At 44.0% G+C, this 14,468-nt stretch overlaps 1 protein-coding gene across 4 annotated transcripts in view; it reads right to left on the reverse strand.

The window, feature by feature from the left end:
* RPRD2 (regulation of nuclear pre-mRNA domain containing 2) overlaps positions 1–14,056 on the reverse strand; it is a 35,855-nt gene extending 21,799 nt beyond the window's left edge. For all 4 annotated transcript variants that reach the window (XR_013980172.1, XM_080984490.1, XM_080984489.1 and 1 more), the window contains exon 1: positions 13,745–14,056. Coding sequence is in view for 3 of the 4 variants with exons in the window: in XM_080984490.1 (XP_080840616.1) it covers positions 13,745–14,021 (277 nt within the window). In the remaining variant the exon portion in view is untranslated. The remainder of the gene's footprint in view (positions 1–13,744) is intronic.
* Positions 14,057–14,468: the final 412 nt, after the last annotated feature.

Below are 14,468 nucleotides of genomic sequence, written 5' to 3' on the forward strand. Positions count from 1 at the left end.
TAATTGATGCAGCCAGTCAAAGACCGGCAAGTATGCTGCTGTGGTTAAGCAGCCCAGAGGGAAAGTGATCCAGTGGCTTTTTGATAAAGCTGTAATGTTTCAGGGTATCACCAATTCAATGCTATGGCTGCTTAAAAAGGGGAGGGGACCTCCTTGGTTCAGTTCTCATGCCTGCTCCCCACTGCTGCCAGCTCTTATCCTGGCTGAACCATGTAAGCAGAGCTTTGTAGGTACTGACTGTATTCACATGTCATGATAATAAGCCAGAATTGCATGCTCTTGGCTTCTGGGGAATGAGCAGCAGCCCTGTTCCCAAGTGATGCAGGGCAGAAATTTCTACAAAGCCAGGTTCCCCCCCCCCCCACACAGAAAAACTTCCCGTTTCTGAAGTTTGATAGTAAAAACGCACAGCACAGGTGCCAACTGCAAACACGATTATTAGGCAAGCTTGGCCGTTTCAAAGTTTCTAGCTTTACAGTGGTACCTCGGGTTAAGTCCTTAATTCGTTCCAGAGGTCCGTTCTTAAGCTGAAACGGTTCTTAACCTGAAGCACCACTTTAGCTAATGGGGCCTCCCACTGCCGCCACGCCACTGGAGCACGATTTCTGTTCTTATCCTGAAGCAAAGTTCTTAACCCGGAGCACTATTTCTGGGTTAGCAAAGTTTGTAACCTGAAGCGTATATAACCCAAGGTACCACTGTATTTACTAATTACAGAGCAAAATTAACATGCTAAATTAGATGGGCAATAGGACATTTTCTGTTGCAAACCAAGTATTTTCCAGAAAATCTACACCACTGTCATGAACATTGACCAATCGCTCCCACTTCTCTCTTTACCAGTGCAAGAAGTACGCTGAGATTCAAAAGTGACAAACAAACCTTGGTTTAAGGCTGGCTGGGGATCCTGGCTTGTTAGAGAAGAACAAGCCAAGACCCCAGTTTATGAATTGTTCGGAAGCCAACTTAACTGTGACTGCTAGCTTATTCCTCCTGCTTGTGCCAGGCAGGAATGAAGTGGGGGCAACTGGGCCATGTGGGCCCCTGATGTTCCACAAGACCAGTGCCATTGGCTTATTCTGATGTGTGAACAGCGGCCACTGGGAGAGTTAAGCCCCTCAAGGCAAACAAACCAAGCTTTTCCCATCTTGTCAAAGCAAAAGAGAACATCTGTTAGCGACACTGTCTGGTGCCCCTGTCCTAAGCAGGGAGAAACACAGGGACCCAAATGAATAATATGCAGGACCAGAAATGCATCAAAAAAAGAGGATCTGGTGTTCTTAGAAAAATAGTAAAGCTTAGATCTGATTTATTTCTATCATCTTCCAAAATCCCTGTGGGCAAAATTGTTCCTCACTCCCATCCCAGCTTCAAGATGTATGGAAGTTGCAAATGTCTAAATCACGCAGCCTCTGCATTTTATACTGATTGTTGGTTTTTAACTGCATACTTTTGCCATTTTTGTGATTCTTATTCTACATTTTGCTTTAATGTAAACCACATAGAGGTCATTTTGACAAAATGTGCTGTACAAGAATGCAAAGTAAGTGATAAATGAATAGCATCAGTTCCAAATGCTGCTCCTTCATTGGCTGAAGAATGCAGCACTATCTTTCTTGCTGGCTATATCACATCCCCAAACTATTTTTCTCTGCTCTCCCACTCAAAATTTGAGCTCCGCTCTGGCTCAGAGGCACATCTAGCCTCCTGCTAACTTCCAACCTTCACAGCCTGTTTAAGAAACATCTTCAAGGTATTCATTAGCTCCCATTCAACGAACATCAAGCACCAAAAAGCTGGCAAACTCCAAAGTCCAGAGTTAGGCAATACCTTTATTAGGCACAAAGAAGGCACAAAAGTGTGGCAAGCTTTTGAGCGCTGCAGAACTCTTCATCAAATAACGTTACACAAGGTAGGGCATGGCTGGATGAGAATTTCTTTTTTAAAAGGAAAGGTTAGGCGGGTTGTTGTATGGTGAGGTCAGCCTGTATGCAGACTCCATTCTGAGATGGAGATTTGCAGGCTGAGTCCCTCCCAGGTGTTGAGATATCAGGTTGCACCCCTGGGATTCTAGGATAAAGAAGCAATGGCTGCTCCCCATCTCTCAGAAAAGAAACGTGTGGCTTGCGACCTACTTTGGTCATACGCTGTTAAACGAAATACACAAGCTCTCGGGCAGGTAGAGAATTGAAGCAAAGAAGAACATGGCAATATCAGCAAAGCCAGGAGTTAATTTAGGAAGATGCACTAGATAAGAGAGTCACAAAGTGTAGTGCTACCCAGTGGCTGGAGGTAATGTAACTGTATCATCTTCAAATTGTAGAAGACAAGCCTTTAGCAGCTGCTAAGGTATTAGCAGGCTGTTTTTACAAATTTATTTAGCCTGCTACTGTTTTTATCCGTTGTTTTAATGATTTTTAGATATGCTATGTTTTAATATGGTGATTTTATTATTTAATTATTACAGGTGTTGCTGCTAACATGCTGGGAGCCCCCTTGATAACAGCAAGCCAGAAAAGCTGCCTATACATTAAGGATTGCAACCAGCTATTAATGGGCATGACTAACTTAGGTCCATTAATTTCAAGGTGTCTATTCTGAGTAAACTTAGTTGGATACAACTAATGGAATTTTAAAAAATAAAAATGGAGATCTTACTTAAGAACCTCTACACTACACATTTTGAATAGAACCTTGCTTTAGAAACTGTTTCGCTCACCATCCCAAAATAGTTATCATTTTGTTGTCATAGACTCCCCCCTCCAGGTGTTTCCCAAATTTTCTACTGACATCCAACTAAGCCAACTGTCCTCTGAGCATAAGGCCATTGATTACAATGGGTTTACTCTCGTGTGTGAGACTAACAATGTATATCACCCTTACAATTATTCTATCAGAAAAAATGAAAAAGTCTATCAGAAATGAAAAAGAGAGGAAGAGGAACAGGAATAGGAATAGGAGAGAAATCAGAGCATCCCTTTTTTTCTTTTTGGGCCTCCACATTTAATTGTTCACACATACAGCTCAAAACTAGCTACCCAGTTTGTTGTCCCTTGACTGGTCACACATTTCAACAGTAGCAACTTTTCCATTCCAATTGATGAGTCATTTGGCTAAACCTGAAGGCTTTGTTACAGACAGCCATGTGAACAAGAAGCTTGTCCAATTTTTTACATACACGGTCTCCTTGTGTCTTTTCCAATTTGGAAATAGCAGTCAATCCATTTATTTCCTTCCACGTATAAAAAAAATCCCTGACTCTGAAGGCGAGCAAGACTTCATTCACCCTCAACTCCTCTAAAGAACCATGTGAGCCACCACAAGTTCCATTGGAGAAATGGTGGGATATAAATTAAATAGCCAGACAGACAGACAGACAAAATAAACTTCTGAAGAAGTGTGCTTGCACACGAAAGCTCATACCAAGAACTAACTTAGTTGGTCTTAAAGGTGCTACTGGAAGGATTTTTTTTATTTTGACTATGGCAGACCAACACGGCTACCTATCTGTGACAGACAGACAGACAGATAGAGGTGACTCTTGGCTTGGAGAACAGAAACAAACATTATTCAAATATCCTTTCTACAGGCAGGTTCCCTTTTCCCCTGTGACACTCAAGTCAATATTTACAACCAGACCCAGAAGTTTCTAAAGCAGCTTTGCAGCAGTGGGCAATTCTGCAAGGGAAGAAAGAACCAGCCCATAGATTACTCTACCATTCTGCTACCCCTCCTCTCTTCCGAGGTACAAAAGAAACCAGAGAAGGGAAACTTCTGTGTCCTCCAATTCTAAGCTTCTTGAAGCAGGTGTTCAGTGAAAATGAATGAGATTTCTGAAAAACAATGCCTGGGATCAGGGTGTTCCTCCGGTGTGAGAGGTATAGTATTGCTGGCATTGAGGTAGGGTGAGCTGAACCATCACACACCGTCTGGCACAAGCAGGTGCTTCCATGTTTCCACTAAGTTCATGCGTACAATCTGTGCGTCACCAACCAGGTCCCAGGAGTTCCCAAGGTCTCTGACAAACGATAATAACTCTTTTTAAAAAATCACCTAGAAATCAAGCCAGGTGTTTGAAGGAGTGTGGAAAAAGAATCTGCTCAATGCTGAGTCCACAGAAGAACCCAGAGACGTATAGGCAATGGTGGAGCCTCCATCTTCAGGAGGTGCTGCTATTAAGACCTGATCCTTAAGTGTGGGATTTGCATGCAAGCAGCACATATGAGAACCAAAATGTCGAGATTCCTGCATTCCCTTCCAACTCTGCAATTCTACGATTCTATAAAAGGCTACCCTTGCCCCCAGATTGTAAAGTATGTTGTTGGATTACAACTCCCATGATCGCTGACCATGGGCTGTATTGGCTGGGGCTGGTGGGAGTTTGAACCCCACAATCTCTGGGAGAAACCAGGGCTGCTGGGGAAGGTTGTCCGAGACCAAACTCTCTGTCCATGCTCAGATAGAATCAGCAAGCCATGGTTAGTTTACGAACACCGGAAGCTGCCTTAAACTGACTCAAGCCCACTGTGGTCAGTGTTAGAAACTGAGATAAGAAAGCTAAGAGCTAAATGGCACCTTAAACCTAGGTTATGGGCACAACAGAATGTCCAGGTGCGCTTTTTTATAGCAAGAATACAAAGCTGAAAATGAATGAACTGCAGCTAAAATTCATGTTCATTTTTCACATGGTCTAGTCCTCCCCTGCCCACCCCCCTAATATTCTTAAGAGGGTCTCTTCCCCAGTCTTCAGAGAGTAACTGGAAGTGTAGAGATAGAAAAAGGTCCTCCTTTCCTTCCACTCTGCAGTTTTAATCTGAAATCTTAGGTGCGGTACTGCACCCAGAGCTCAGAAACTTCTCACGCTAATGAAATTTCCTGCTGCAAAATGCACCTAGAACAATGGGAGTTTTGAACACTGACTAGGGTCCACCTAGCTCAGTACTGCCTACACTGACTGGCAGCGGCTCTTCAGGGCTTCAGGCAGGGATCTCTCCCAGTTCTGCCTGGAGATGCCAGGGACTGAACCTAGGACTTTCTGCAAGCAAAGCAGATGCTCTAACACTCAGCTACAGGCAAATGGTGGTTGGCTGAAACTTCTGAACAACCTGGCAGACCAACCATGGTTTGTTTTGTGGCAACAAAACAAACCATGTTTTGGTTTGTGGCAACAAACCATGGTGTGAAACAATCGTGTGTGGCTGGCTTGCAAACCGTATGGCTTCATTCTGAACCCAGCTTAGCCATGGTTTGTTTGCCTCCTGTCACAGATGCTTGCCAAGCTTCAAAGGCACAAGAGGAGAAAAATGAACCAGTTTTGGAGAAATAAGCTGTGTGGCTTGTTTGCTCATCTAAAAAGACAACTCGTGGCTTCTTGAACAAACTATGGCTCAGTTTTATGTGTGAATTCAGCCACTGTGTGCACACCAGAAACCTTTTCACTGAATGTGTTCTTTAGAAACATCTCATTTTAAAGATCACAAAACTCCCAAGAACAGCTATTTTGCAATTCATTAGGATTTTGATAAGCAAACTTCATTTTTCTTTTTAAGACTTTTGTTACGCCCAACTGCCTTTTCCGTATCCCACCGCAACTCCTAAAGTTGCAGATTCTAATTAATGGAAAGAGTTCACATAATACATAATCAGAGGACTGGCTCAGGGATTCTCAGATAACCCACCATGCACCTCCAGACTATGATGGGAGCAAGCAGGAGTCTACATTTCACAAAAAGAAAAGAAAAATAAGTATGTGATCTGCTGCAAGTTCAGAAGCTGATCCTTGCAAAAGAGATGTATGAGAACATCCCTAAGCAGCCAACATTCAACACTACCAAGTGCATTCACGGCTAGCGAAGCACTCTTGACTTGTAACTCAGATTTGCATATTCCTAAAACTAGCAGAAGTTGTTCCAGTAAAATCTTACTGCCTTGGCTTATTTCCTTCCCTTCATCGCTAGGAAGCAAACCAAGTGCAACTGTCTAATACACTCCTTTAGAATACAGCACTGACTGCACCAATATAGTTGCTCACTTTTGGAGTTTATCTTGCTGCAATTACAGCTTAGGCAATATTTTGCCCCACAGGAACAGGTTTCAGCTCAGCTGCAGGTACAGAACAGAAGGAAGCAGTTAGCTCAGTTGGTTAGAGCATGGTGCTGATAAAACGCCAATGTTGCAGGTAGCGATGTTAAATTCTCGAGAATAATCTTTTGAAGAAAATTCTCGATTAATGAGAATATAGGTATTAGAGAATTTTCATTTAAAATAGGAGAATATTCATTTTAATGCATTGAAAATGATATGATTAGTTAACATACATGTTTATTCATGGGTAAACTTGTTCAAACGGCAACCAAAAACTGTACAGATACTTTTATTCAATGGGGCTATGCAGTGAATTCACATTCTTTGATTTTTTTTGCACTAAACTTGAAATTGAAAATTCAACCTGAATGACTCACGTTAATCACTAAGCCTGCCACTAACCGAGAATTTACAGTTTGTGGAGAATATTCTCTGGAGAATTTTCTAGCAGAGAATATTCTCCAGAAAATATTCTCACCTCACATCACTAGTTGCAGGTTCGATTCCTATAAGGGCCACCTCTGTTTCATTGCAGGGGCTTGGACGAGATGACCCCCGGGTTCCCTTCCAGCTCTACAATTCTAAAATTCTGTGATCAGACAGATTCAGATACACCCCAGGCCCCAGCCAAATACACAGAGTACTGTAGTGAGTAGTCTTGCTTGAAAATGCAATCTACATTTCAAGCTTCCCAGTGCCTCAAGCATTATCCAAGAGGGCAAACTGAAACAGTTTGCTCACAGAAAGGAAATTCAAAGTGGTTGAGATATCACGGCAATCCTGCTACTTCTTGGAAAGGACAACCATGTTGAGTACCAGCCGGCAGGTCAAACCTAAGGCGCTCCAGATGTTGCACTTATTGGGAAGGACCGTAGCCCAGTGGTACAGAATCTGCTTTGAGTGCAGAAGGTCCCTGCCCTGATGGCAGGTGTCTCCAAGTAGGACTAGGAGAGGTTCCTGCCTGAAAGCCTGGGGAACTGCTGCCAGTGTGGACAATACTGAGACAGATGGGCCAGTGTGTAACCCAGTTGCATGCAGCTTCCTAAGTTCCCACTGGCCCCACCTAGCATGTCCAGTGGTCAGGGATGACCAGGGAGATGGGAGTCCAACAACACCTGGAAGGCCATAGGCTCTTCATCTCTACTTAAATATGGACAGGACAGGGCTCACGATCCAGTATGTTAGGAGAGAGGTGGAAGTGAGGTGGCTAAGAAGGGGACACACACACACACACACACACACACACACACACACACAAAACTCCGTACATTTACAAACATTAATACAGGCTTGTCAATTGTCACTTGCCCAGCAACTTGCGGTTGGAATTGACTGCCTTGAGGCAAGCTGGGAAGATTTACAAGAGTGTTCTTTTTTTTAATAAGACAACAGTGACTAATAAGGCATTCATGGGTGGATGGTCCACAAGCCTAGCAACTTTCATAGACTTCTTTGCAAGGCTACTCGCATCCCCTCCAGCTCGCTAATTGCAAATATTCAAGTGGAGGGGGAAGGTTTATTTACTGGCCAGCCTGTTGAATCCCTGTACACCGTCCAATATTCAGATTTAGCTATGCACTTGAGGGGAGAACACAGGACAGTCAAACTTGCTTTTGAAAACAGCAGCAGTAGCAGCAGCAAAGGAAGGTTTGCTGGCTTTCAAAAGCAGATTTAGCACCCTGCTGTTCAGCGACACTCCAGGCAATTCACGACAGATAAAAAACGTAAGAGTTTTTTGTCATCTAGAATTATTGTTAAAAAGTCACCCACATCCATTCTATTTATCTCATTCTGTACCTGAAGTCAACAGCTTGAATGCCATGCCCTCATTCAGAACCACCCCCAATGTTTTCCATTTCCCAAAGCAATAAAATCTAAGATGCTGGATTCTCACTCAGGCAGGAAGTTCACTGAGCAACCACAACAGCTCAGTTCTTGCAACTTAGCCTACATTACAGGGGTAATATGACACATATAGGGGCTAACAATAGGAGAATGTGGCACTTTATCTAATTACCCTGAGCTGCCTGTTATCTTAGGGAATATTCAGGACAACCAAGCAGGTTCAAGATTCAAACCTCATGCCGCCCACCAAGTTGCTGGGTGGCCCTAACCAAGCCACTACTCACTCAGCCTCAGCACCCTCCTTCCCAAATCTCCATCAAAAGGATTGGAATCCATTGTTTAAGTGTTCCTTACCGCAGCTTTGTACAGGATACACGCCATCACTTCAAACATCTGGACAGTTTTACTGCACCAAGGCAGACCAACCCATCCTTTTGACCTAATGTATGCAAAGCGTTTCTATACTATTGAAATGTAGTGTATGGGTGCTAATAAACTAAGCCCACCTCACTTTGTGTGGGAACTCACCCTACCCCCGCAAATTTTGGCCCTCTTTACAAAGTTACTACATGGGTCACCGAGATAATACAAGCAGAATCCTTTGGCTTCTTCAGATGCACTGATCAGCCTGCTTGCCATACCACAGACCCTCTCTCAGAAGCAAGCCCCGCTGGGTTCAACTGAACTTAATTCCAAGTAACACAGGTGCAGGATAACAGCCTTAAACATCACCCTTACACCAATCACCTTTGTACAGATTGCAGACCCCCTTGCACTGCCCCAGAGCCCCCATTCTTAGCCCACTAAAAAGAATTGCTGCAAGGCAGAAGTTACATATTTGCCTCTGAACACTTTGAAGGGGAAGTGGGGAATGACAAAGTTTGTGTTATTTTATCCATTTATTTATTGAAATAAAAAAATTCCTTCCTGTAGCACCTTAAAGACCAACTAAGTTAGTTCTTGGTATAAGCTTTCGTGTGCATGCACACTTCTTCAGATACACTGAAACAGAAGTTACCAGATCCTTCTATATATTGAGAAGGTGGGGAGGGGTATTACTTAGAAGGGTGGTGGGAATCGGAGATTGGCAGATAGCTGAGATGAGCCTGTTGACGACTCTTAACGACTGTAATAGGTCTTACAGGAAAAGGCAAGGGGTGAGAAGGTGAGAAATGGCTTAGTCATGTATAATGAGATAAGAATCCGATGTCTCTGTTCAGACCAGGTTTCTCCATTGTTTTAAGTTTGGTAATGAGTTGTAATTCAGCAGCTTCTCTTTCCAGTCTATTTCTGAAATTCCTTTGTAGTAAAACAGCTACTTTGAGATCTTGTATAGAATGTCCTGGGAGATTGAAGTGTTCTCCTACTGGTTTCTCTGTTTTGTGATTCTTGATGTCAGATTTATGTCCGTTTATTCTCCACTAGTCATCACATACAGCTCCCAAGTTAAAACAGTTCAACGCATCATCAGAGATCTACAACCTCTCCTGGACAATGACAGTTCTCTTTCTCAAGCTCTGGGAGGAAGACCTTTCATTGCCTACAGACAGCCACCCAATCTTAAACAACTCCTAACCCACAATAATACTACAACCAGACTTAACACGGACACTGGCACCAGAGCCTGCAATAAACCCAGATGCCAACTTTGCTGCCACATACACCCGGACAACACCATTACTGGCCCCAGCAACATCACACATACCATCTCGGGACTATTTAATTGCTCATCGTCTAACATTGTGTATGCCATCAAATGCCAACAGTGTCCTTCAGCTCTCTATATTGGACAAACAGGCCAAACCTTACGCCAAAGAATAAACGGACATAAATCTGACATCAAGAATCACAAAACAGAGAAACCAGTAGGAGAACACTTCAATCTCCCAGGACATTCTATACAAGATCTCAAAGTAGCTGTTTTACTACAAAGGAATTTCAGAAATAGACTGGAAAGAGAAGCTGCTGAATTACAACTCATTACCAAACTTAAAACAATGGAGAAACCTGGTCTGAACAGAGACATCGGATTCTTATCTCATTATACATGACTAAGCCATTTCTCACCTTCTCACCCCTTGCCTTTTCCTGTAAGACCTATTACAGTCGTTAAGAGTCGTCAACAGGCTCATCTCAGCTATCTGCCAATCTCCGATTCCCACCACCCTTCTAAGTAATACCCCTCCCCACCTTCTCAATATATAGAAGGATCTGGTAACTTCTGTTTCAGTGTATCTGAAGAAGTGTGCATGCACACGAAAGCTTATACCAAGAACTAACTTAGTTGGTCTTTAAGGTGCTACAGGAAGGAATTTTTTTATTTCGACTATGGCAGACCAACACGGCTACCCATCTGTAACTGGAACCATTTATTTATTGCATTTTTATCACTCCTTTCCTCCAAGGAGGACAGCGCCTTGTTCTCCTCCCCTGTAGAGGAAGTTAACCCTCCACTGTCCTCTTGCTGCCTTGCTGACCATAAAGCAGAGGGTCTCACCACCACTTTGCAATCCCTTCGTATTCAGCCCACCTTAAGGGACCCTTGCAAGGAGCACCAAGGAGAATTCACTCTGCATAAACATTTAAGTGTGTACACTGCACCAATCCCAAATGTTTGCATCAACAGCAAGAATCACCATCATAGTAATTCTTATCATAAAGACCTGTTAAAGTGTTATACTAAACCTGTTATACTAAATTTGTATACAGTGGTACCTCAGGTTAAGTACTTAATTCGTTCCGGAGGTCCGTACTTAACCTGAAACTGTTCTTAACCTGAAGCACCACTTTAGCTAATGGGGCCTCCTGCTGCTGCCGCGCCGCCAGAGCACAATTTCAGTTCTCATCCTGAAGCAAAGTACTTAACCCGAGGTACTATTTCTGGGTTAGTGGAGTCTGTAACCTGAAGCGTATGTAACCTGAAGCGTATGTAACCTGAAGCGTATGTAACCTGAGGTACCACTGTATCATCTGTAGATTCACAAGCTATATTTACCAAGTGAGATCTGCACCCACATAGATGTGATTTTCTATAAATCCGTATCTAGGGGCAACAGAGGAAGCAGACTTATCCTGAGCAAGACCTTTGGTCCATCTAGCACAGTGGCGTCCAAACCTTTTCCAAAGAGGGCCAGATTTGATGAAGTGAAGAGCTGTGGGGGCCAACCAAAGTTGTTGACCTTTTTTTAAGGATTGGAGTTGTTGAGGTTTTTTTAGGATTTTACCACGGGAGATAAACTACCACAGGGGCCAGATTAAATTGACCAGCGGGCCGGATTAGGCCCCCGAAACAGACTTTGGACATGCCTGATCTAGCACAATATTGTTCTAGACTGACTTGAAGTGTCTCTCCAGACTGTCAGGCAGGAACCATCCCTAGCCCTACCTGGAGATATCGGTGACTGAACCTGGGACTTTCTGAATGCATAGCAGATGCTCTACCACTATGGTCCTTCCCCAAACATTACACTTACAAACACCAATAACCACAAACAATGACAGGAAATCCCATCCAATCCCCCCTGCATCTACTCTCTCCATTCTTATTTCACCGTGCAGGGCTGTTGCAAAGACCAAAGTTGTTGTACTACAACTCACATCTTCCCTGATACACGAGTATGGAGGTGGGGTAGGCTGTATGTCTGAGCATGGACTCAATTGCTGGAATAGCCAGGCCAGCCTGGTAATGGCCCGCTAAGTATGGGTCCCTAAGGGGACCAGAAGGCAAATGGGTGGGCTTCCCTCCCTCAGAAGGCTGAAGTTGAGGGTTGAGTGATGTGAGCTAGAAGCTGCAGGCTTGAAATGCAGGGAAAGAGTCAAGCCTGATTTCTGCAGGCACCCAAGGCTGCAGCTATGGGGGAAGCAAGGCCCTTCTTGGGGTGCTAATGCTGTGAACCCCTCCATGGTAGCCTGAGGTGGTATATATGTGTAAATAAACCGTATGTGATGAAGACACCACAGACTCCACTGTGCCTCATTCCAAACTCTGGGTAAGTGTTCTGATCCATGTATATGATGAACTTTTCCTATGCCAATAAAGGAGATTGTTGGATGCATTATACGCACACACATAGTGAAAGCATAAAGTGCATTTGACCTCATCATCAACGTAGGAATATCAGTAACAGTGCACCCTATATAATATGCTGCGTCAAATTCACACAGATATTGTATACGCACAACAATACCACAGCAAAATTAAGAAATACACGAATTGCCAAGTAAACTATGCATATCTTGTACACGCTGCCATAATCGTTGCCACCACAGTCATCATTACCACCACTGTAATAGTAATAATGCACCCTGTATAAAATGAAAAGTAAATTCTACAAAGTGATTTTGCGCATAACATCATCATCAAGCACCACAACGTAGCTTATCATAGTACTGTTAATACAATGCCAAAACAGGGACTTCTGAAGGACTACCTTACCCTGAGGGAAGCAGGGAGGAAGCATTTGCTAAATAAATAATGCACACTATAAACTAAACTATAAAATAAAATCTGCCAGCTAAGATATACACACCAGCAGCAGCACCATAATAATCACAGCAATACTACTAATAATGCATCCATTATAAACTGTCAAGTAAACCTACATGTTGTACTGAGATGGTGCCTCTGTTGTAGCATCAATTATCATAATCATAGCAACCTTAATTATGCACTTTGGACAGACTTCCAAATGAAATCTACACAGAAATACTGTACGCATCGTCAGTGCTACCACCAGAGAAATATAATCACAATAATAATAATGTACCCTCTATAAACTGCTAATCTACATAGATATGACAGCACTATGAATAATTATAATAATATCAACAATTACAAACTACCAACTAAAATCCACGCAGAGAGACACAGGATCAGTACCCTCGACATAACATTAATGGTTATCATCACAAAAATATTAATAATGCATATGATTTTTAAAGCCAAGTAAAATCTTCACCATCATAGTAACATCGCACCCTGCATAAAACACCAAGCAAATCTACACACAGGTATCATTATTAATAATTTTATTTATGAACTGCTTCCTAGGAAGCATCTTGGAGCAATTTCCTTTAAATTATGCCATACATGACAGTTACATTTATAAAAACAACAGGTAAAGTTCAAAACAACAGCGCCTACACTAAAAAATTCAAATCCGAGACAGATACCAAGTGAGGCAAAGATTTTAGAAGGCTCCTTGAAAAAGGAAGGTGGCAGAGAGAGAGGAAAGAGACAGACAGACAGCATATAAAAAACAGTTACATTTATAAAAACCCCTTGACAACAACTGCGTACAAAAGCAACTTAAAACAACAGCAGCGGCAAACCTTTTCAAACAGCACATAAAGAAACCAATTCAGATCCGGGAGCGATACCAAGTGGGAGGAAGATCTTTTTCTTTTCTTTTTTTTTACAAGGCTCCTTGAAAGAAGAAGAAGAACGCGGGAGGCGGCGGCGGCGATGCCAGGTATATCCCACCCCCCTTGTGTTATCCACACGCCACACAGAAAAGCGGCGCATAACAGAAACGCCAGCTCAAGACAACCGCATGCAAAAAGAACTTTTTGTTTTTTGGAAAGCAGCTATTTGGAAATCCTGTTTAAAAAAGAAAAATACAAATATATGTGTGTGTAAAAATAAAATAAAATAATTGACGCGTATATCCGGGCGGGAGGGAGGTTTCGGCCGAGGCTTTGTTGAAAGGTGACGGAGGAGGCGTCGCCAGGTATCCCACCTTTGCCACCACCCATTTCCCTGCCCCCCCCCGAGGCCCTCAGGTGAGCCCCTCCCCGCCCTCCCCCGCGCACTCACATCTGCGCATCCACTTGATCCAGTGGTGGACGATGGTGCTGTGGTGCCGCTTGTTCTCCAGGCACCACGACGACAGGCCCTGGATGGACTCCATGGTGTTGGTCACCCCCTGCAGCTTCCTGTCCAGGGACGCCTCCAGAGGGCCGGACGACGACGACGACGAGGCCGGCCCGCCCCCGCCGCCCGCGGCAGCGGCGGAGGACGACGACGACGAAGAAGAGGAGGACGACGACGACGACGAGGAGGCCTTGCCGCCGCCACTGCCGCCGGCCGCCATCTTCCCTCCCCTTCGGTCGCACAAGCAACGCCGCTCGGGAGGGGGGGGAGGGGGGACGAGAGCGAGGGAGCGCGAGGGAGGGAGCGTGTCTCGGCGCGTGCGCGCGTAGCGTAGCGTGCGTGCGCGCGCTCAGCCCGCCCGCCTCGAGCGCGCTTCTCTCTCGCTCGCTCGCTCGCCGTCTCCTCTCCAGCGCGCAGGCGCACTCGGGACAAGGCGGAGCTTCCCCCCCCCCCCCCGTGAAGCTCATCGCGAAGGGCGGGGAAAGGAGGAGAGGAGCTGATATCGATTATGGTCATAGTTAAATGGCAGCTGCGCATTTAGCGTTATGAATACGAATACATTTCCCCCCCCAAAAAAAGTTTTTATTGGTTTTCACAACATTATAAACAAACAAACACATAAAACAAACATAAATCATAACCTTATTAGAAATTGTTAAGTGACTTC

This window comes from Podarcis pityusensis (genome assembly GCF_964106645.2).
Source record: "Podarcis pityusensis genome assembly, chromosome: 16".
NCBI lineage: Eukaryota > Metazoa > Chordata > Lepidosauria > Squamata > Lacertidae > Podarcis > Podarcis pityusensis.